This window comes from Poecilia latipinna, unplaced genomic scaffold (assembly GCF_001443285.1).
Source record: "Poecilia latipinna isolate Pla-1442-1.1 unplaced genomic scaffold, P_latipinna-1.0 Scaffold3418, whole genome shotgun sequence".
NCBI classification, from domain to species: Eukaryota; Metazoa; Chordata; class Actinopteri; order Cyprinodontiformes; family Poeciliidae; genus Poecilia; species Poecilia latipinna.
In genome coordinates, this window is record NW_015116034.1 from 1 (window position 1) to 24,153 (window position 24,153).

At 37.4% G+C, this 24,153-nt stretch overlaps 3 protein-coding genes across 7 annotated transcripts in view; 1 reads left to right on the forward strand and 2 right to left on the reverse strand.

Moving 5' to 3' along the window:
* Window positions 1-290: 290 nt before the first annotated feature.
* Window positions 291-9,860, reverse strand: LOC106940922 (cystathionine beta-synthase-like). Of its 2 annotated transcripts, none has more exons than XM_015023810.1 (14): window positions 9,150-9,860; window positions 7,632-7,967; window positions 7,190-7,296; window positions 4,299-4,433; window positions 4,132-4,211; window positions 3,840-4,044; window positions 2,567-2,658; window positions 2,302-2,418; window positions 2,144-2,228; window positions 1,951-2,056; window positions 1,133-1,204; window positions 920-1,054; window positions 621-729; window positions 291-542 (listed from the first exon to the last, which is right to left on the reverse strand). In XM_015023810.1, exons 2-14 carry the CDS (start codon window positions 7,958-7,960, stop codon window positions 414-416), a joined length of 1,701 nt encoding a protein of 566 aa, XP_014879296.1. In that variant the 5' UTR covers window positions 7,961-7,967; window positions 9,150-9,860; the 3' UTR covers window positions 291-413. The 2 variants fall into 2 exon arrangements, with proteins under 2 accessions (XP_014879296.1, XP_014879295.1); XM_015023809.1 differs by having other exon boundaries at window positions 9,146-9,860.
* Window positions 9,861-10,516: 656 nt separating this feature from the next.
* Window positions 10,517-14,504, reverse strand: LOC106940923 (splicing factor U2AF 35 kDa subunit-like). Its single transcript, XM_015023811.1, has 8 exons — window positions 14,396-14,504; window positions 13,247-13,334; window positions 12,812-12,878; window positions 12,241-12,290; window positions 12,030-12,128; window positions 11,778-11,911; window positions 10,943-11,035; window positions 10,517-10,829 (listed from the first exon to the last, which is right to left on the reverse strand). The coding sequence occupies exons 1-8, from the start codon at window positions 14,437-14,439 to the stop codon at window positions 10,712-10,714; spliced, it is 693 nt and encodes a 230-aa protein (XP_014879297.1). The 5' UTR covers window positions 14,440-14,504; the 3' UTR covers window positions 10,517-10,711.
* A 1,933-nt stretch (window positions 14,505-16,437) lies between these two features.
* Window positions 16,438-24,153, forward strand: part of gabpa (GA binding protein transcription factor subunit alpha) — a 13,529-nt gene continuing 5,813 nt past the window's right edge. Inside the window, exons 1-10 of one of the 4 annotated variants that reach the window (XM_015023805.1) lie at window positions 16,438-17,173; window positions 17,286-17,400; window positions 20,741-20,833; window positions 20,913-21,057; window positions 21,140-21,224; window positions 21,314-21,538; window positions 21,617-21,811; window positions 21,917-21,973; window positions 22,097-22,219; window positions 22,456-22,648. In XM_015023805.1, the coding sequence (XP_014879291.1) occupies window positions 20,757-20,833; window positions 20,913-21,057; window positions 21,140-21,224; window positions 21,314-21,538; window positions 21,617-21,811; window positions 21,917-21,973; window positions 22,097-22,219; window positions 22,456-22,648 (1,100 nt within the window). In that variant the 5' untranslated portion in view covers window positions 16,438-17,173; window positions 17,286-17,400; window positions 20,741-20,756. The other 3 variants (XM_015023804.1, XM_015023808.1, XM_015023806.1) reach the window with 3 other exon arrangements.

Sequence of the window (24,153 nt, forward strand, 5' to 3'; positions counted from 1 at the left end):
AGAAAACAACACAAAAGGAGAATTAATTAAAAAAACAAAACAGTTTTTATCTTTTAGAGAAAAAAAAAAGTTTGAAAGTCAAACTTGGATTCTGTTTCACTTCAGTCAAATGGAAACGTGGGTCAAATTACAGTGTTACTTTCAACCTAATGCTTTTACTAACCTTAAGCAAATTATATTTTACTTTAAACTCTATTTTAAACAGATTAAAATGATAACAGATTATCAAATAATCAAAAATATGCATCTATTCCGAAGCATTTCCACTTATAGGCAATGATGATTTTAAACACCCAAAAAGCACATTTTGGACAAATTTATTTTCACAAAGTTGCAATGGCTTAGTATTTGCAGAATTATGTAGAAAACATACAGCAGTCGTACCAATAAGTGGACACAAAGCAGTGAATTAACTAAACATGCTTGTTTGTTTCAGAACAACTGAAAATATTCTTACTCTGGGTCTGATCATCCACCACCAGGGCAAAGTTTTGGGTTTTGAGGATGCAGGATAACTTCCCCAGGTTGTCCGTCAGGTGCACCTAAAAGCAAACATGTTGCAATAAACACGGCAGCCATCCGTGTTGCAGAGGATTTAGTGTCTCCACCACCAGACTGACCTGTCTGAAGTCCTGGAAGAGCACCATGCTGACTGGATCTGATAGTTTGACTTTTCCATCCTGCACACTGGAAAGAATGGTTCCCAGAGTGACCATGCCCAGGATCTCACTGCAGAACCACACGAATCAAGAAATATTCAAATGAAATACTCTCTTCTTTTCTTTTCTTGAAAAGAAGAATCAAGTTGGAGACGGTTTCATAAAAGACACAACTGTGTGCTATTAAAAGATGAAACACACTAAGATTTAATACAATCTGATAAACTGATTCCAGTCAAATAAACTCTGAAGAGCATTACCCAGATTCACTGACGACTGGCGCCTGGTCGAAAGCCTTCTCTTTCAGGACCTTGATGACTTTTTGGCAGGACAGGAATGGAGCGAAGGTGAGCGGAGCGGAGAGGTGTAAACTGTGGACTGTCTTGTTCCACCACCTTCAGCGGAAACATGTTAAAACATCCAGCTGTCACGTCGTACCCAAACGGGAGAGATTTTGTTTTTTTCACTCTTACCAGGGTTCGATCTCATTCGGACTCTCCAGGAAACCTTTCTCACACATCCACTGATCGCACAGGAACTTCGACCTGGAGATTGAATCCTGCAGGTAGTTTTTTTTTTTTTTTTTTTTCTCATTGTAATAAACTAAAAGTTTAGTATTTACTAGACAGTAGACTGAACCACATTCATCATCATGATCCAGTTTATCCCACAAAACGTCTCATCGTCTTTTTTTATTCTACTTTACTAATTTGTGCCTTACGGTAAATCGTAAATTACCACCTTAACATGGAAAATGTATTTTCTTATTATTAGTAGTACACATTTTTGCAATAAATACAGCCTCGATGGACCAATTAAATATTAAAGTGTGTATTGTAAGTTAAAAGAAAAGACGATATCATCAGGACTAAACAAACTTAAACTTAACTTAAACTTTGAACTGTTCTCTTACTTTGTAAAGCCTTACAAAATGATGGGAAATACCAAAATGTTGAGCATTTATTCTTAGCTCTGAATGGAAACAAAACCTTTAGTGACATCTAGTGGCAAAGATTGCAACTAATAAAGGCTTCCTGGCTCATTACTGTTTCCCATCCGTGTCAAATACTGTGAGAGTTTGAAGATTGAAAGAGCTTCAAAGCCAGAATCAAATTTAAAATGTTTAGATATATTCTTGGCACAAAACCACTCTAAAAATAAACGATTAGAACCTTAAAAATACAGATGTGAATTAATATTCACTTTATCTCTGGTCAAACAGACGGCGGGAGGTGATAATGGAAGTCTTATTTCTGAGTATTGGTTATTATAACGTTCTTTATTCTCTTACATGTAGTTGCGGACCGAGTCTGGCAGGATGACCACGCAGCGCTGTCCCTCCTCCAGCTGCTGAGCCATTTTCACTGCTGCCGCCATCGCTGAGCCAGAACTCCCACCTGGATCATCAACAAATTTAATGCAAAGCAACACTAAAAGTCTTTTAAAAAACTAACATGCTAAGCTGAGCAGAGGTCCAAGCTCACCACAGAGGAGGCCTTCCTCTCTTATTAGTTTGCGTGCCATGTTAAATGTTTCCCTATCGCTCGCTTTGTACCACTGGTGGACAAGCTGGAGGGTTGATGAAGAGAAAAATGAAGTAGCTGAAAACTAATTACATTTCCAAATTCACACCAACACTCACAGATCTGTCCAACACCGTGGGGATGAAGTCATATCCAATGCCCTCAACCTCGAAATGACCACTTTGATGCTCTTCTGAGTGAACCAGCATAGAGCCCTCAGGATCAACACCGATGATCTGCAAACAAATTACAAAGGAAGCACTTACAGACATGTACAAGGTGTGTTTCCTGGGGAAAATGTTTTATTTTTGTTGTTGACTAACATAAAATCAAAGCAGCGTTCCTTGGTAAATCATTATTGAGTGGGTTTAATGTAGATCTTGCCTTGACATTGGGGCATTTCTCCTTCAGCTTTCGAGCTACGCCTGTGAGCGTACCACCGGTCCCTGCTCCAGCTACAACCATGTCCAGTTTACCTGAAAGGAAAATCACATTTCTCTCTAAGTAATTAATTATCTTTTTTTTTTTTTAAATTCATGTTAAAAAATCTGCAGGGTTTAGAATTTTTGTTAATCTGTGATTTATATTTGGTGTTAGCTTGTTTAAAAGCTAGTCCTTCTTTTCTTCTGTTCTTTTCACACACTGCATGGAGGATGCTACTGTAGGTCAACATGCTAACCTAGGCTAGCATATTGTCTACCATTTTGACTACGCTAAAGCTAGCTTCAGTTTTTTAGGTCATTTTAGCGTATAAATTGCTGGTGGGATTTCTGCGTTGACTGTAAGTTTTCACTCCTCTACAGTTTTTATTTGTGTTTTGCAGGCTTTTTCTTTATTCAGTTGCTTCTGCCTGTTTCTTTCTGAAAGTCTTGCAGTTGACCTCAAATGCTTTTTCAATTTTCACTAAAATTATTCAGCATTCACGCCGCATTTTCACAGGAAATGCACGATTTTCTAGTTTGATTCATTATCTATAACAGTGAATTCAACAAATGAATTTCAGTAGAAGACAATACTCAAGTTCAAGAAATGCATTACGTTTTTAAACATATTAAAACTAGTTGGCTTAAGCAACAACAAACTAGTCATATTTTCTTAATTTATCAAAATGTCATTTATGAGTTTAAGTTGAGAAGAACGGATTCAAATTTAAGGAAATTGATCATAAAATTTATGGACATAGTTTCTAAACATAGGCCTACTAACCAATTTTTAAAACTAGCAATTTAAAGACACAAACATGTTTAGTCTGTTAGATCCTGCTAATAAGAACAGGCTAAAATCTTAGTTAGAAAAAGTGAAAAGCTGGTAGAAACATACCCTTTTATTTATTTTATATATATATATATATATATATATATATATATATATATATATATATATATATATACTGCTTTCTGATAAGATCCCACAAAAGTATTTGAACCCTGAACATGTAACTTTGTTAGACCTAAAAAGATCATTTCAGTTGTGTGTCTGCTGCATTTATTCTGAAATTGACTGGACAAATAAAGTCATTAAATGTTCCATAATGTTAGAAGAGTAAATGAAACAGCTCCATGTAGTTTACAGAACTGGAAATCTGCAGACCTTTCGGTACACTGTTATGTGCACAGTTCACTATAAACATATTTCATACTAAAATGAAAAAAAAAACCTTCACACTGCTCCAGTATTTCCTCAGCTGTTGTATCGTAGTGAGCCAGGGGGTTACTGGCATTACGATACTGGTCCAGGACGTGCGAGTTGGGAATCTCGCTCTTTAGTCTCCAAGCTGTGCGAATGTGAGACTCCGGCGAGTCAAAAGCTGCAGATGAAGGAGTGCGAACAATTTCTGCCCCGAGAGCCTTCAGCACATCTACCTACGACACAGGGGAAGATCAGCTGCATGCGCTGAGCGACAGTCTGATAAAAAAAAAAATGACTTAATGCAGGAAGCAGCACTTTACTTTCTCCATACTCATCTTCTCAGGCATCGCGATGATGCAGCGGTAGCCTTTCACAGCCGCTATGAGAGCAAGTCCGATTCCTAGAAGTAGACGAAACTGGTGCTTTACAGTGGCCGGCACACATTAAGTAATTCAATCCTAGTTAGGTGAAGGACTTGTTGAAGTACCTGTGTTACCGGAGGTGGGCTCAATGATGGTGTCCCCTGGTCTGAGGATCCCGGCTTCCTCGGCGTCTTCCACCATCCGCATTGTGATTCTGTCTTTAATGCTGCCTCCTGCGTTGAAATACTCACACTTGGCAACTGAACCAGGAGACATAAAAATGAAATAATAATGAGAAACATTTGGTGTAATTTTCACTTTTTTTTTTAAAAAAACAACAAAATATTAAAGAAGTAGGAATGTGAAGCTGATGCGTCAACGCTGTGATTTCCTTATTTCTAAGACATACCAGAAATTCGCAGGGTTCAACGTTGGTTGTTACAAGAGTTCAACTAAAAATGTTCTTTTTAAAGGTGAAAATAAAACAGTTTTTATTTTTTAGGAGGCATTGAAATAAAGCTGTATGAACAGTTTAGAGAATGGGGTATAAAACCATGGATTTTGATTAACCTTTTCATAAGAAACAGATTAAAAGTTAAAATTTGTGATGCTGTTCTTTAATGTGTATTTTGGGGTTTTATGCATTTTGTGTTTTTAATGCATATTACTTCCATTACCTGTCTTTTTTCTGTAATGAAATTTAAATAACTCTGTAATAAGTTGCTATGTAAATAAACTGTCTTGCCTTATTGACCCAAATAAATCCCACTTGGAAAAGTTGCTAAGATATTTACTTTTTATTCCACCAAATATTGATTTCTGAACTCTTCCTGAGTTAAAACATTAGTGTTGATGTATCTATGAATATTAACTTGTTTTCTTAACATTATTTGAGGTCTGAGAGCCAGTAGTTCACAGAATAAAAAAAACAATCTTCATTTTACTCAGACATATTCCTATAAAATGTAAAATCAGAGAAACTGATCATTTCAAGTGATCTCTTAACTTTTTCCAGAGCTGCACATTTTCTTTTGTTTTAGCTCAGCATTTAACTATGTCTCTTTTAGTTTCCTCCCCAAGGCTCCACGCATCAGAGCAGAGAGAGCTAATTAAAGAACAGCTTAATCTTCAAATCTAAATTTTTCACTTGAGGTTTGGTTGTGGCATCAACAAAGGCCGACAGATAACCCGGCAGGACGTCTCCGTTTGGTAAATATCACGCTCCCTCAAGCTGCTGCACGCACCAGCCAACTGCAATCTTCCTGAAAAGCACAAATTCGGGGTCAGATGCAGCGAAGCATCCAGTGCATGTGTATGTAATTATAATTGGTCTGCAGCCCTTCCGTTCAGTCAACAGAGCATTGTAAAGGGACGGAAAGCAGATAATGCCTATATTGTTCTGCTCATTTTCTTTTGGAGGAGGGTTTTTATTCTGGGTTACATATTGCTGGGGCTCTCAGCTCACATGACTGCATTCAAGCTGCAGAGGGACTCCAGTGTGAGTCCAAAAACTACAACTTTTGTTAGTATGCAGACAAACTCCAACACCGCGAGAATCTACTTGAATCTCGAGAGCTGTTGAATGTCACCCGAGCAGCTGGGGCCTCTAATATAACGATGACCCAACAATGTCATTACGACTAGTATGCGAGAGATGAGATAAGCTTTGATTCAATCTTCAACCGGAAATATACAGCTTCATGTCTAACAGTTCTTTCTCACCCGTCTTGTGTCGTTTCATGAACTTAATTAAAAATATGAGCAGCTGGTTGTAAGGCAAGGACATTTATTTTAATTGGTCTCAAAAGGCAGCAAACAAATATTCTTAATATGAAGCTCTTTTACCTGTTTCTTGCACCACATGTCTCAAACAGATGGGATTAAGACAGCATATAGATTTGAAATGGAAGAAAAAGCTACATGGTTTACTTTTTTTTTTTTTTTAATTGTGCCATCCATCCGCATTTAATTCTTTGCAGATCCACTTCTCATTGCAACTACAGCTTTAAGTCTTTTGGAACGTGTCATTCTCATCTCTGAGGCCAGAAGGTTTGGTACAGAGCACCTCCGTCCACGTGTTTCTGAGCTAAACATGTCTTAGTGATCCCACCTGAGCCGTGGATTTCTGCAGCTGCTCCAGACTTACCACAGGCCTCAACATGCTGTTTGATCACTTATCAAACCTCAGTCCTTATATATTTGTTATAAAGAGGGTGGGTTGGAATGCACACCAAACCTTTTAGGTTTTTATTCACTAAAAACTGGGGAAAACTCGCATCGTTTATTTTCCTTTTCACACTTTTAAGGTATTGTGTGTTGGTTGATTTATCACATAAAATCCTCAGTGAAGATTTTTGTTTGTAAAGTTCAAGGGGGGGGGGCGAAAACTTTTGCAAGGTGATATAAAATCTTCCCTTTTTCAGCAAATTGTGAGGCAGCAGAGGAGATTCTCTACCAGGCATCCTGAATGTTTTCAGGTTTCACGTTGCGTTTTTGCTTGTGGGTGTGTTTTTCTCCATTGGCTCAAGAAACAAAGAGCCTTTCATTTTCACCTTTCTCTCCGATGGACCCGACTGCCTCCTTAAACAAAACCCCACCAGTACCAGCACCCAGTTTTAAGGCCATGAGGTGTGTGATACTGGATGTGTAAGAGGTAAGCAGGAAGCTCACAGGATGACTGCGTTGTCAGCAACTCCAAAAGCACCTCTTCCGCCTTCATGCATTGTTTTAACGTCGGACTGACTCTCTGAAAGGTGCGCAGGTGAAACTCAGTGGTGATTTTCAAAAGGTTGGTGAAGAAACTTGGGTTGTCTTTTGCTGTGAAATGGAGCATTTCCCCCTCAGTTATCATGATAAACTTTAATAGAATCTAAAGTATTTAGACTTTACTGGATTAGTCGTTCTTTTTTTGCTGGTTTAAGTTTCTCTCTGCCATCCTCCCAATCTTTAGCGGTCCTCTAAAACCTGTTCCAGAAGCTGATCTGACTCCTGTGCGGTTGTGTCATGTTGCACTCACACATTTCACACTTTAACCCAAACTCCTTTGGGATTTTGTTCAGGCGGACCAGAGGTGTGTGTCCAATGTGTCCGAGGATGTTGGGGAGGATTCTTGGTGGCTTGATGCTGCAGCGAACAGAAGACAAGTGACTCTATTAACAATGTCGACAAACAGTTTTCATCACAAACAGGAGTTGCAAGAGTGTAAGAGCATCACCTAAAACAACAGCTTTCAAATTTATCAGTAATGTTTTATATCATTGTCTTCTTCTTCGCGAAAATATGAACTTATATTATGGATCAAATTAGGACTTCTGCACAGTACACCAGACAAAACAAGACAAGAATGTGGCTTTATTGTCACACCTTTGTGTTTTATTCCCCATACCTTCAAAAAAGACAAAAAAAAAGTGAATGGTCTTCTCTTTAACAGGTTGTTTTGGTTTTGGTGTGACTCTTACCGTGGCGGCTGGCTGTGAGGGGACTCTGACATCGGCGCGCCCGGCCTCCAGCTGCATCTGCTGGGTAAATCAGGACGAATCCACTTCATCTGAGCAGCAGTCTCTTCTGCCTTTTCCTCTTTCGCACCATTCTCTTCACACGTTTGGTGGCATTTGTCCTCCTCGTCGATGCGGCCGTCTCCTCTGAACGCAGACGACTTCTGCGCAGCGGGGAAGATTTCCACAACTCCGTCCACGGGACACTTCTTCTCTGCGTACGGCAGGTTTCCTTCGTCTGCGCACGGAGTTTGAGCATCTTTCAAGCATTTGCTTCCAGACACAGAAGGCATGGCTCACCTGCAGCAGAACGTCGCTTTAAACTTTAAACAGAGAAGCTTTAAAATGCAGCAGACGCGCTTGGATCAATTTATACAGTCAGATTGTTTTGTGTCCAAATTAAATAAGCTCTGTTCTGCACCAACTTACTGCTCCCATCATTTGCTTTTCTGCATATGTCAAAGAAATGTTCCATAAAGATCACAAGGAGAAAAAAACACTTGTTTTTATGCCTGATTGGGCTTTATACGCTACAAAAATATCTAGGTATTTTATCTATTGGAAACATTCTTATGTCATGTTTTAGCAGTGTGCAACTCCTCTTTATGATTTGTCTTGTTCTGCTTTTGCTAGAACAAGTCCTTCAGTTCTTGTTCTGCTGACAAATGCATTTTTCAGCAAGCCGCCGATAGAGGAAAGCTTTATTACCAATCAAAAGATTTATTTATAAAAGACATTTTCCTTATACACAGAAATATTCAGCCATTTCCTCCTGCTTCGGTTTTCTTTGTCAGAAATATCTTCAGTGCTCCTAATAAAATTTGACCCCATTTCTTAATGAAAAGTTAAAAAATATATATATTTTATTCACATACAGTTCTCTTATAAGTTGTTAAAAAAAAAGGTTATCTATTTTTTTTAATGCTTCTGCTTTGTGAAATGGCTATAAATAAAAGTTAATTATTTAAAAATAGCAAATCACGTATTTTATTTCCAGGGTTTGGTTCCTGGAAAATCATTCTCTTTTAAATACGTTCAGTTGTAATTGAATGTATTTAATTGCAATGGAATAAGTTCTAATTTGTTTCCAAAATAATTGAAAGCAGTTTAGGGCAAAAAGACATACTTAGTTTAAACTTTATAGCCAAAATTAAAACTCATCTAAAACTCCAACAACCTCATGTTGCAGTCAGCAAATCAGAATGATTTTTTTTTGCATTTGAAGCTGCACCTTTAATTCGTTAAAATAAGCTGCATAAAACACACATATGTACCATTTGAGCTAAAGAAGACAGTGTGAACAGTTTGTCCAGGTTTTGAAGCAGGTAGTTTCTCTCCATGTCAACCTTACGGGTTTTAAACATCTAATTAAACGGAGAGAATGAAATTCGACCAAATTGCACAAGTTTTAGATAAAGTCTCAGTAAATTCTGCTGCATCATTTGTTTTCCAGTGAAGCAGTGAAAGAGGATACTCACTCACAGGAGGCTGGGCGCCACTAACACACTTCCAAAGGCTGCTCCACACAAAAGAGGCTCCTTCCCAGACCCAGAGTGTGTGGGGGGTTTTGGAGGCTGCATGCAGGGGACCAAACCACTGACGTGCACCGATGGGGGGAATGAAAGTCTTCTGCATTTCAACATGTTACACTCTCTATGAAAGAAGGAGATTTTAATGAATGCCGTTTTATTGTGCAGGATGATTTCCCCCGAAGGGAGAAACTGAGGTAAAAAACTCTCGGCTGTTTAGATTCGGGGGGTTCCGGACTCCTTGTTACCCCCTGCAGCATTCCCACCTATGTGGCACCGTAAAGCAAAACTCTGCAAACAAATTGTTCTGATTCAGAGGATTTCGAATCTTCTTTATGCCTTTTTGGATCAATTTACAGCTTATAAAATTAAGTATTTGGTTTGCCACTCACAAATAATCTCAGATTTGGAAAACACATTCCTTATACTCAAGTCCTTGTTTTAGATTTTCTTCAATTTATTTTTTATTTTTCTGTAAATTCTAAAGGTAATTTGTTCAGGTTTACTTATCTTGAAACATATGAAGTTCTTACTTTTACTGCCTCTTTTTTCCCAACGAAGGTTCATGTTTGCCAAGTTTAATGTCATTAACTTATGAGAATATTGTGTTTTGGACTGAACTGTAATTTGTTTCCCCCCTCAAATCTTTCATAGCTTAAAGCTATGTGAAGCATGTATCGATTTGGTATTTACTCCTGAAAGAAACACATTTTTAAAATAAATTTGCATATTTAAATTAATTTTAAAATTTTCAGTTTAATTTTGTCCAAAAAATGTATGCGCTATAAATCAGTACATTTCTATTTACGAAGATAAAACCACTTAGACTTTCATTACAAAACTGGCATTTAAATGATGATTAAAGTTCATGATGGCATTCATAAAAACCACAAAAAATAAATTTATGCTAGTTTTACATTGGGGTGAAATTTCAGCCCATCCTTAAATATTGCTGGTTAAAAGTTAAAATTTGGATTAAATTAAATCAAAATTTTGAAAGCACTGCAAGAACTGAGCATAACTTTTAATCAAACAACAGATCAGAGCAAGAACAGCAGCTGACAGTCAAACTCAACACACCAGGTGACCTCAGTGTGAATATGAGGGGCACAAGTCATGATCTGCAAATATTTAACAGAGTGCTGTATCCAGGGATATTAATGGAAAGCTGAGTGGAAGGAAAAAGTGTGGTAGAAAAAGAGGACAAAGTTAAAAAAAAATATGAGCACAGCCAATCAAATGTTCTGAACAAATTATGAACTTGGACAAAAAACATGAAAACTTGTGTTTTGTTAAAGAACGAATGAGTCGGCACACATCCTTTTTGAGTAGAAACTTTGAATTTAATGAGGTGAAACTTAATTTCACAAATCTTCAAAACCTGCTGCCTTGTAATAAATCCAAATGAGGCAGGTAAAAAAAAAAAAAAAAAAAAAAAAACAAAAAAAAAAAAAAAAAAAAAACAACACAGTGATGGATTCAGGGATGGAGAGTTGAGTGGTCGATGCTTGTGGCTCAGAATCGCCCTGAACGCTCTCTGTCTCTAGACCGACGCCGCTCATGGTTACGGCCTCCTCCTCCTCCTCCTCGGCCTCTGTCCCGGTCTCTGGATCGGGACCGAGACCGGTGGCGGCTGCACATGCAAAGAAGAAGCAGGGGAAGGAAAGAAAAAAAAAAAAAAAAAAAAATCAAAAAAACTTCACAGAGGCAGGTAAACGTGTCTTAATATGGAAGAGATGTTTTCACCCCTTCCTGCGGCGTCCATAGAGCTCTCTCCTGAGTTCACGTGAGATTGGTTTCAGATGCATGAAGTTACAGAAACCTCCACGAGTGCATTCCCTGCAGAAAGGAGGACAGTCATTTAAAACAGACTTAAAAAAAAAACAACAACTCTGGGATATTCTGAAGTGAAAACGTACACTGAAAACAACAGATGGTAGAAATGGGGTTGCACTATTCTTTAAGCAAAAACACAGAAACACCCAAAGCGGCCGAACCCAACTCCACTGCTGAATGCTGATGTTCTGTTTCTTAAAGTTGTGCTCCAGCTGATTCAAACGATGAATCAGCTGGGTTCATCATTGCTGATTAAAATGTAAATTAATCAGCAATGTTTGTGTTTAGTCTGCTTGAATCAACACTTGAATTAAAATTGTTTGACCCACCATTTTGAGCAATGCATCATCACCAGTGAGGACCATGAGGTCGACTGATCATGGCCCGTTTTTGATGAATAAGTCAAGGCTGAAGGATGACAGAGCATTTGCAGTTGTAGTTTGGCTCTGTGAACTCAATGGACTTCAAGGAAAAGACAAAGACTCTTCTATATATACTATATTTGATACTACGTTATTTTATTTAGCCAGAAGTTGGGGTTTATTTCATATTCAAAATCTAACATTATCAAACGTGTGAGGAGGTTAAGTTTTAAAAATGTAAATAAATGTGTTTTAGGCTGGCAGGTTGTAAAACATCCAAATCTTACGGTACAGGAAGCACAAGTTGTGGCCCAGTGCAATAAATTAACTCTCCAGAAGGATTGTTTTCACGTCTGTAATGATGCAGACCCGTTTTTACTCACCCCATCTCATACTGGCGACAGCAGGCCTCTCTGAAGTCTGTGACGGGAGAGAGCTCGGCGTGGATCGGCTGCCCGTTGAACCATCGATTGTTCAAGTCGATCACAGCCTTCTCAGCATCCTCCTCGTTACGGAACTATAATGCGATCAGAGGAGATATTAATTTAAAAAAAAAAAAAAAACCATGTTGGAGTCAAATGAGCCATCACAGCAGTGCAAAGACAACAACGTGTTCATTTTAGAACAATGTTCACCTTCACATAAACATTTCCCACAAGATGGTCCCCAAGGTTGTCACAAACGTTCATTTCCTCCACCTCTCCGTATTTTTCTTCCATCTCTGTGAAGACTTCCTGCAGTGGCAGGAAACAAGGAGTTACGAGTGAGGTTTTGAGCTCCACGTTTTATGGATTTGCGATGAATAAATGTTCTCAAACTTTGCCAAGAATATGAATCACCAGTTACCTCAAAAAACTCGTCATAGTGCTCCTGCATCTCCATGTCGCTGACGGTACCTGGTGGTTGCAACAGACAATAATAAATAAAAAGTGATTATTGAAACTATGATTACAACATGTTGGCAGAAAGCCTCTCAGCATGGGCAAAGTAATCACATTTGGTGATATTTTTACAAAACCAACATTTGTTGCTGAATGAAATACGTCATTATTTCAAACGAGACACAGTTTGTTGTCATGTTTGTAAGCTTAACTTGCATTAGAGAAATAAAATCAACGTTCAAATCCATTAACCAGCTTTGGGTTAATTTTTGGTTAAAAGCAGGAACGGATAAAATTATTACATTTACGTTAAGTGTCTAATTATTTTTGTGTCATTTCTAACCTTAGGAGAGAAAACACAATGTTCAGCATATAAACATCACATTAATTCAATACAGGCTCACACCAAACATTTTCAGCATGAATAAATGCATTGTCAAATCCCTGGTATTCATTGTCTTTTAATATCTTACAGAAAGATAGATGACAGAAAAAAAAACCCAGATACTTTTACTGCATTTTAGGTTTTTACTTACAGGTTAATCCATCCAAAGACTGAGCGCTGTTCTGAGGGTTCCTGTAAATATTCAGCAGGGCAATTGTCTGAAAAACAAACAAAAAACAAACAAACTCACATTTGAACACATGAAGCCAAACATCAAACTACAAGAAATGTTTTCCACTTAAGTGATGTCTTCCAGAACAAAATCTAACTATGTAATATTATTATAGTACAGAATTAACAAAATAGAAAAGTTTCACCTCATCCTTCATGTAGTTTTTCTCTCTGCTGATTTTAGGCCATTAGAGGCTCTTTATTTAATGTTGTCAAATTACATGCTTTTTTTTTGTCATCTAATCCTATACCGTTATATTATTACAGGTATTTTACATTGAAAAATGTATGTTCTGTTACAAGTGTCTCAACTTCATGCTGTATATGTGGAAGAATGTCAGTAAGAGGTACTTACCTGGCTAAATGTTGGCTTGTTGTGTAATCTGGAGCAGCGGTCGCCATGTCGGCAGGCACCAATTTTAAAGTAAAACGAACAATTGACTCTGGAAAAAAAATAAAGTAAAAACATTAAAGTCAAACAAAGACACAAGAGTTCTACAGAAGACAACCCAAATTAAATATACATATACAGTAAAAACTTTACTGTAATACAGTTTAATTGCTATTTGTTTTACATGAAGATACGAAATGATGAGAGAACACAATTTAAAAAAAATGGATGCATCTACATGCTTCTTCTTTATAATGATAAATGTTACCTTATTTTTAGGTCATTAGTACAACAGCAAGGTAGACTGGCACATTTATGCAATATTATAGGAAGCATTACTTCTGCAATAAGTGTCTAAACATGGAATCAAATATCAGATCAGACATGGTTAATATTTTGAAATTTTGAGGACTAACTACTCACATTGATTGGTAAATACTAGTTTTACTCAACTTAATAGAGGTAAATACTGTATGCAAAAAACAAATTACTAATTTATTCATCAAATTTTGCTTCCTGAGTCTCTTTGAGACAGTTTAACAACAACAAAAGAAGACTTTAATGATTTATTTATTTTTTTATATATTTTTTTAATGTTTATCAAAAAGGCCCGCGGAAAAATATCCAATATTCTTGATTTACAAAAAATGATGATGATAATTACAATTAGTAGTTTTCGGGGTGCGTAGGGAATGTTAGTGAAAGGTTACAATAATTTAATTTCTTTAAAACAATTTAATTTTTTAAAAAGCTAACCACGAGCATCACGTTTTTCTCTGCTACAAACAAAGAAATGTTTGAGGTTAGCACAAAGGGAGCTAGTAGACTGAGTAAAGCCAGTATTAATGCTAATTCAAATAATTTTTATTAGTCAATAATAGATTATGATTTCTAAACACCACTTTTCATTTACCATCTCATTCAGACCAAAAGCTAACTGTCGTGTGCGACGACATTTAGCATGCTAGCGCTAGTAGCCACGGCTAATGTAATGCTGCGGCATTTCGATAAGAACTGAGTGAGTTTTGCACTGATATTCAAAGCTATTCTCATTTAAAAATCGTGGACAATGAAAATACATATTAGTTAACCAAGCACTTATTAATCACTTACTTATCTTTCTCTGTCCCGAAGATGGAGGCCAGATACTCTGCCATCTTGGCTCGCTATTCAAATCAGGCAACATTGACTAGTACACTTCCGGCACGCTTTATTCACAATAAAAGCACGTTCACTGTCAACATTCAATTTTCACAACAAAACGACATTTAAAGAAACAGCATTCTAAAAAAAAGACAATATGTCAGTGATTGAATCATAATGTGAGATGTATTTTGTAGTTTACCTCGATGTGTCTATGTTCTTTTTATTTAACCCAATGTTGTTTCTACTTTAATCTGATCACAGTAACTTATTTTTACATATTACAGAAAGGGGGCAACAATAACTAGTTACACTTACTCAGTTACATTTTGAGTAACCTTCAGAAAAAAAAAATAAAAACTTTTAATGGTATTGTTACTGCACTATAATATATATTTATACTTGAGTTTTATTTATTTATTTATTTTTTACATAAGTACAATTTCTGGACCATTAAACTACAGTATACGGTATTGTCATTGGAAGTACTTTATTCTGATCCAATATACATATAGATTACTCACTGTAAGTATTAGTTTCATAAATTTTAAACTGAGAAGTTCACTTTCTTCTCCATATGAACATGGCATATTGTAATCGTACTATTAGCATTTTTATTTTCATTTTTAAAATACCAAAATCTGCACACAGCTTTATATTTTTGTCTGACATGACTTCATAATACCAAATCAGGATCTTAAATTAGGATCTGTTACTCAGGTATTAAATAGATTTTTTTATTTTTTTTTTTATTTCACTTGAGTAATTCCTTGGATGGTTTACTTTTTATTTGAGTGTAAATATATTGAAGTAGTGGTACTCTTGAGTACAACTTCTGAATAAGTTAACCACCCCTGTTCATAGATTGGTTTTTCTATCCTTTTTTATTTTACATTATTCTTTAAATTGATTGTGCTTTCCAAATTTCTGATGTACATTTAAGCTGAGCTTCAGCAACAACATGAACAGGATTGTTTAGTTAGTGGATGAGCATACATGTTCCAACTCAAACTAGACATTCCAGGAATGGACGAATTTATGAAAATAAAAACTTAACACATGGATGTAAAAATATAAAAACTGATACAAGTTTATTTTAATTTTAAGATTGAGTATTTACATGATCCACTGGGGAAAAGAGCCATATATTCATGCAAATACTTTTCAGATATACACATGTGGCGGCCTGACATTTACAGTTTAACAGAAGTGAAACATCCAAATGTCTCTAGTTCAATATTCAACATAGTAAACAGAAACTAAACCTTGCTTGTTGGTTGCACTACTACCTTTTTTAATAAGGATGGTATATCAGTGAATCTCACTTTATTGTTTTAAGGAACCTTTACAAAGTTATCAACAAAAGTAAGTTGTCAGCATAGATGATAAGCAAAATATTTACATTATTTTGATTTTATATTACAGAATGTATGTCACTTGCTTTGGGAAATACATTACTGAATTATTCTCCCAATGAAGTAATTTCACTGAACTGAATATTTTTACAGTATTGGAACTTGAACTGAAGAAACGGTTTTTTTGACTGGATGATGTTTTAAAGAAGCTAATTAAGTGTAACCCCATTTATAATGGCCACAATTTAACATGTGCTCCTAGCTTGATCTGCCTGCCTTTTTACAAAAAATGCTTCCAGAAAAGCTTAGCATTGTGTTCAAGAGTCTTGGGCTGCTACAACACTCATGTGATTAGTGTTAGATGGTGTAAGTGAAGATACTCGACATATCTTCACTTGGACTTATGGGATGATTCAAGTGTTCCGAGGTCATTTTTTAAAAATGTATTGTGCTTTGTTTCCATAGGTTTTCATGTTGCAACAGATGATGCAAAAATGATTCGTTCTCAAGCTTCCAAGATAGACAAGTGAAAGTCAGGCTTGCAAGATAGTCATTTTTTATTTTTATTTTATGCTTCTATGAGAAACTTAGTGTATGAATTTTTGAGTTATGTTTTAGACTGTTACAAAACCAACTGATATGAGGCATTTTAAAATGCATGGTATTGCTTATAGACTCAACCATCATCTAATTAGTGGTATTGTCAGGGTGGTGGCGTCATCATGCTGTTCTTCAGAACGGACAGCTGGTCAGGTGATTTGATGGGAAGATGGATGGAGCTACATGCAGGTCAATCCTGTAAGAAAACTTGAAACTGGAGAGGAGATAAACTTTCCAGATGAACAACTCCCTAAACATACAGCCAGAACAGTAATGGTCCTTAGATCAATGTTTTAGAATAGACCAGTCCAAACCACTCTTATCTTTGGATGTTCAAAGCTGGTAGAGACATAACAAAAAGACATACAGCTCGAACTGCAGAAACAGGAGGTTCTACAAAATAGTTTACTCGGTGGGACTGAATCCATATACATGGCCTATTTGTTTGAGTTTTTAGAAACTCATCCTCTCTTTCCTCAAAACAATTGTGCACAAAAAAATCCCAGTATGTAAAAATAAATTGTGTGGTTGTTACATGACAATATTTGAATAGGCCAAAGAACACTCTTGTGAAGCTCTTTACAATGCATAATTAATACACATAGGCTAAGCCAGAAAAAAAGCATATGTCTCTTTTAACTACCTGTATTTTGTTTGCAAGTTTTGAGCTCAGTATTACCAGTTAGTCTCCGCCCCTTGTTTCTGTAGCTGTGTTGTTGGCCCAAAACTTGAAGATACGACACGACCTGGTGAATTTTGGACTTCTGATTATTAAAAGTTTGAACTTTAAAAGGTACTGATATTCGCAAAAAGTTTATCTGGTCGGATGAGTTTTTTGTAACATGTTAGTGTAACGATAGATGGTTCCGTTTAGTCGTGCCCTGACTCTTCCCGCTATTTTACAGCTGAATTAGCCAAGCTAACCCTGTTAGCTGCTGAAAGTATAGTGAGGGTAGTGGGAAGAGGCCGCCCACCTTCCAGGCAAGCACTATTCGGCTAACTAGCACAGCCCTACCGACGGTGAGTAAACTCAGACTATCACAGACAGCTGGTGTTGGGCTTTTGTCGTTGTGGGAACACAGAAAGCAACGAAACGAAACGCTAGCTGTTAGCCGAAGGTAAAGCTGAGCCACCGCTGACCCCCTACAAGCAGACAGTAGGTACACATCCCGAGAGGATTAAGCGAATTTGAGTTCATACTTCCGCATTTCATGACAAACCGCTCTTAATTTAATAAAATCTGTAACATCACGATGGATTTTAGGCGATAGTTCTCCTGTAAAAAAAAAAGCGGGCTGTGTTGTTGATCCGAGCGGCGGATCTCGGAAGTCTTGTAACGCTGTAAACCTTTAGCCAGGATTTCCGGCTCCTTTCATTTGCCCTATGCTGTTTTGTTTCCGTTTATTCTATTTCCGTTTTAAAAGTTTTCTACATCCAGAGTTATAGTGTCGTTTAACGTAGCCGCGCTGAAGTTGTAACCCTTCCTGCGTTTTTATTTATTTCAAACGTAGTTTAGCACTGGAGGCAGCGGAGGATGGACGGTTGTGTAATGGACTGCCTCGCCCCGCGCTGCTGTTTTGTAGCTAACTTGTCCAACACAGGCCTGCTCCATTGTTGCCACACGTGTAGCCTGCTATCTGACATAGACTTTTGTACATTCATTTTGCACTTAATTGGGATTAATAGTTATGTTTAGAGAGTGTTTTGTTGTTCGAGGCCTAACAGTTGGCCCTGAACCCCACAGCCTCGACCTCGCCTTGGCTAACGTTGGCCAGGAGTGAAGTGTCCCAGGCGGCCAATGAGGAGGCGAGACTCAGAGGCCCTTCTAGCAAGGAAAAACTTAGCTGCTCATATAATTATGTTGTTTACGTGAGAAAAGTTGAGGTTTGAGAGGTTGTGCTCTGTTTAAGCTGTCAGCTTATATATATATATATATATATCAAGTTAAACTAATGTTTTAATTAATCTTCCAAACCTTTCAGATTTTATTAATTGAATTTAAATTGTATCCTACTCTATAGATGCTTTTGCAGTAAGTTTGATTTCTGTATTCATGTATTTTGCCATGAGATAAAGTACACATAAAATAAAAGCAAACAAATGAACAATCTCAGTACGATCTTTAGTAGCTGAGTTTTACGTATACATTTTGAAGGAGCTTTAATTCACAGGATATTCACTTTTTGTTTAGAAACCTCTTCACTGAAAAATTAATTTTTCAAAGCCAGGAATGTGTAGTTACCACTGATAAATGCATTTCCATAGGTATAGTCACACAGGATGAAAATAGAGTTGAAGATTGGTTGTTGTAGTGACAAAAACAATACAATATTTTTCTTACGTCTACATAGCATTGCATAAATTCTAAATCAAAACAAAATTTTGTCAAAAAAGAATACAAAATCTAATTAGTTTATTAGTAAACTTGTAAAGTTTACTTGCAAGGTAAACTTTATTACTGTATAATAAAATAATCTATACATTTTGGTGTTTGTTGTAGATTAGGTATCAGTCAATGAGTGTTTCACAGCTTGATAGCTCCCTAAATGTATTTAGGAAGTCTTGAATTTAATCATAGTTGGGGTTTTTTTTGTCTTAAAAAGTCTCAAATGAGCCCAGATTTCCCATTCAAGATCTTTAATTATATTTAATTGTAGACCATACAATTTTACATTTGTACATTCTGTCCTTATTTTGTTAACTTTTTTCTTTTGAAAAATATAGCAGCATTAATTTGTTCCACACCCTGTAATTGTGGCTAAGGAATTTGGCCATCATTACTTTGACAATCAAAGTTCTTGATGTAGGGCAATAAACATTCTTGTTGGAAGGACTTTAGGCTGTCTAATAAAACCCTGATAAATTACTTCTCCTAGATTTGGCCTTACATAGTTTCTGCAGACAAATCAACGGAAAACATTCTTGTTTGTTTTTAACAACCTGGCCCTTTCTCATAAAATATTGCATATTTTGGCTTGATTTCAGAGAGCAGTCTGCTAAAATACATTCACAACAGTCATTAAAAAAGTTAATGCACACACAGTTTGAAGGCACTGAAGCTTCATCAATTATAAGTTCTGGAGTCACATGCAGTAGTGGAAAAACAAATATCAGTGGATAAAGTTACATTTGCATTTTTAAAAACTTTTTCTTTCCTCTTATGCAGAGCAATAAGTGGAGGAGGGGCAGCACCTTATGTAGCATTAAACCAGAGAAAAGTCCCTGGTACTGGTATGATGAAAGTTTTTTTGGTGATTTTTAAATCTTGTTATACCTTAATACAATTAAGGTATAACAAATTTCATAGATGTCCTACTCAGAACTGGCTGCAATAACAACTAAAAGTATCACCCTCAAACAATAAGTTGCCAGTACCAGGATAGAGGGAGAGCTAATAGGGGCACCACTAGAGGGCACCATAGTTCAACATAAAGAATTGTTTCAAACGTGAATCTAAATCAGGGGTGTCAAACTCATTTTCTTAATCTGATCTGCAAGATTAAATAGAACCAATAAAAGTGGACTTGTTGTTGATTTTTATATTAAACAAATTTCACTTTTACAAAATATACTATGAAAAATCTCAGTTTTTAAGAAAGGTATCTGCAATTTCAACAATACTTTAACTCAGTTAAGCATTTATTTAAGTGCATTATGCATAAGAACTGATCTCAGTGATTCACAGTTTTTGGAACTTAAAAACACTGTCCTGCATCACAAAATACAACAGACAAAAATTAAGAAAATATTTAATTTTCAACATCTGGCAAGCAATTTGAACAAATTATCTGGCTTCACACATTTGAAATCTTAAGTGTCAGCTGTTTTAAACAGACATTTGATTAAGTAATGTCTGATTAAGTAATGTTGATGCATGAAATGCATACATATAGAAAAACTTGCATACATAACATGTATGTATGTTAGCATGCACGAGAAATATGAGGTTGCCAGGGCCAAAATAAAAAGCTGGTAAAGCATAGAATCGAACTTGTTTACAGAACCTGAAGCTCAGTGCTGCCATCTGCTGTTAGTTCCGCTGCAGTGTTGCATCATGTTGTGTACTCTGAATACAACACAGCGCCCCTCGTGGACAGCATAGGAACTGCAGATTTTCAATTAAACGAAGTATATGTTTTTTCATGAATAATGATAATGCATTTAGCCGCCGGGCCGGACTAAATCGTTTTTTGTTTAAATGTATGAATCAGTTGATTTTAAAACACATTCTCTTGTAAAAATCAACTTTGTGATAGTTGTTTTTATTTTCTTTTTGTTTTTTACTTTTTATTTTCTCATTTTTGTGTTAAACCTTTAAGTGAAATGAATCTGAGCAAAACTTATTCTCTCTGTCTTCAAGGGACCTGTAACTCAAGATGTCTAAAAGCGAGACAGAGGAGTTGATAGAGATCGAGATTGATGAACGGGAGAAACAGGCGTGCCTAGAGGAAGGGTAAGCTAAAAGATCACTTAAACACTTAAAACGTGTGCGGATCCTACATGTTTTCATTCTCATTGTCTTGCATTTGTAGCATTGAGGAGCAGACCATCACAGCGTCTGATTTGATTCAACAAGATATTGACATCAATGAGCCCATTGGCAATCTGAAGAAGCTTTTGGAGCCTCGCGTCCAATTCTGTCTGGATGGATTCGACATCTGCTTACAAGACATTCAGGTCAGATCGGCGTGGCACTAGATCATCTCATATTTTGAAGCAAATATTTTGTACTTATTTGTTATTTTTTTTTGTTTTTCAGCTTCACCCGGATCACAGCCTCTTTGATCAGGGGGTAAAGACGGATGGCACCGTGCAGCTCAGCCTGCAGATCGTAGCCAAACCAGGTACCAGTTCAGCCAGAAGTGTTGAACACGATTGTCCTACAAACCCAAATTTCACTAAATCATCATTCATGGCGTTTGTCTTTGCCCAGGGGAGGAGAAGCTGAACATCCTGGAAATAGTGAAGCCTGTAGAAACGGTAGAAGTTGTGATTGACCCGGATGCGGCGGGAGAAGATGGGTCGTTGGTGGAGGAAGGACAGCTCATCGCAGTAGAGCGGTCCTCCCTGTCCGATGAGACGTCGGAGCAGGTGACGCGCTGGGCCGCCGCATTGGAAGGTTACCGCAAGGAGCAGGTCCGGCTCGGAATACCGTACGGTGAGAAACGCCTTCGCTGAAACCTTTAATCTCACGAGCCGTGGCAGTAAGGATCCTAACCTCCTTGCTCTTCCTCAGATCCTTTGCTCTGGACAGCTGACCAGGTGATCCACTGGGCTGTGTGGGTCATGAAGGAATTCAACATCGACGAGATGGAGATCGGCAGCATCCACATCCCCGGCCGAGAGCTCTGCAGTTTCAACCAAGAGGAGTTCCTTCAGAAAGTGCCCAACGGCGAGATACTGTGGAGCCACCTGGAGCTGCTACGCAAATGTACGTCACAACAAACCTCTGTTTGCTCTGAATACTGGAAAGGTCGTCTGTTCTTTGCTAAGTATTCGCCTCTATGGAGAGAGTAATTCTTTATATATATCTCAGACGTGTTGGCCAGTCAGGACCAGTCGGGCGGGGACGCCACTGTCACTATAGATCAACGTAAGTGTCACACGTGATCCAGTTTGGTTTGATGTGTGGGACTTGCGTTATCCTAGCACAGAACAAAAATGACTCATAAATATATTAGCTGCAACGTTCCTGATCACTCGTTTGTCTTTGTAGCTGTTCAGATAATTCCAGCTCAAGTGAGCACGCCTACCGCTATAAAAGTACTGAAACACAACCGGGGCCCCAGAGCGCCCAGAATTTCAGGAGAGGAGCGCAGTTCCCCCGGCAACCGCACAGGTAACGCCTCACACTAACTTCAACGTGTATATACTTTCATTTCCCATTGAGGAGTTATATCATTAAACTTATACATTTCTACATTAATGTACTACATTCTACAGAAAACACCACTAATTGGGTTTATTATTGGCCCTCATGTAGAAATGATTGTTGCTGAGTTTGATTGTTGCTCATTTCAAAGACTGATTTCGTTATTTCCTCTGTGATGGCCGCCCTGTCTCCACGGTTTCCAGGTAACAACGGTCAGATCCAGCTGTGGCAGTTCCTGCTGGAGCTTCTGACGGACAAAGACGCAAGAGACTGCATCTCCTGGGTCGGAGAGGAGGGAGAGTTCAAGCTGAACCAGCCGGAGCTCGTGGCGCAGAAATGGGGCCAACGCAAAAACAAGCCGACGATGAACTACGAGAAGCTCAGCAGAGCCCTGAGGTTTGTTTCTCCTCATTTAGTTCATGTTTTTCTTTCTCAGAAGCACTGGGTTATTTTAGATGCCTTTTTCATTGAAGTTTAGAGACTTCTAGGATTTGAACTTTAACCTTGGTGTCAAATTAATGCAGAAGTATACAGCTTACTTACCCATTAGAAACATTCCTGATTGGCAGCGCTAAATTTATTGACCTCAAATTTGTGACTTCAAAAATTCCTAAATATTTCCAGATTTTCATTTGATTTCATTAAGTTGCGTCTTAAATTTGTAAATTAATTCATTGCTTCTTTCTTTGATTTTTGTAAAAATGTTTCTTAAGAAATGAATTGGCTGGATTATTTAGCTCCACATGTGGTATTTATAGCAATATTAAAACCTCTTGACATTGTATTAAGTCACACCCAGACACTTCAGTGTGTTGTATTTGTGTTTTATATGATAATAGTGCCTACTTGTGAATTTATTTCTAAAATAAAGTTAAAGGTTAGGCATGGCAGTTTGATCTTTGGGCCCCTTTTGTCTGACACTCCTCAATAAAGTCCTGTGCAACCAGTTGTCTTGCTCGCACATGACTTCAGAATAAACCTGTTCTGTGAAAGTCACGGAGGCTCAATAGAGGAAGTTTGTGAAGACCAAAAAACACAAGAGACATGTCAGCGATGACATCGTGGGGAGGTTTAAATGAAGATTAATCCCAAGGTTTGAATGATTCAATCCCTTGTGCAGGAATTCAAAGGGTTTTCCACAACTGTACCCTGAAGGTCTGGCAAAGAGGATAAGTCATAGGTTCAGCTGAGAGGCCTGCGGTGACTCAGGCGGGAGAGTCTACTGACGGAACAGATAGTAATGATGCAATCTACAAATCTGAGCTTCATGTAAGAAAGGCAAGGGTTTTGCCTCAAATCATACAGAAAAACTAAAGAAGGTGCTCTTCTCCTAAGTGATGAAAAGGTTATGTGTAGAGTTGCAGATCCAGCCCCCACTGTGGCCCAAAAATGCTAAAGAACTTAGCTTTATTTTCAAATGGAAAGGTAATCAAAATGTAGCAGTTTTTCTCAAATAAGTTATTCTTCAATAAGTAAAGGTTGCCGCCTCGTGTTGAGGAAAGTTTGCAGATTCCCCTTAAAGCACCTCTTGAACAGCAACCCATAATGCATCATGCTTTGAGGAAGCATTTTCTCCAACAAGGCCAGGCACGTTTAGATTAACGCATACTTCTTCTGTTTACACTTCTGCGGATGTGACAAAGCCTCGTAAAGCAGATCAAGTCAGTAAATCTATTTATATTGCTTGGACTTGTTTAACCAGTTTACATTTTTCCTTTAAGTAAAAGTGAATCTTAAGGACCGGAGTGCTTGTGATCCAAGTATCAGCTGAAACTGATTGAGAAATTGTTGTTGCAATAGGTCTTGACTTTAACGAAGCCAATCCCAGGTGCTGATAAATAGCTAGCTTAAAAACAACAACACAGTTCTTTTTTTTTTTTTTTTTTTTTTTGTACTGGAGT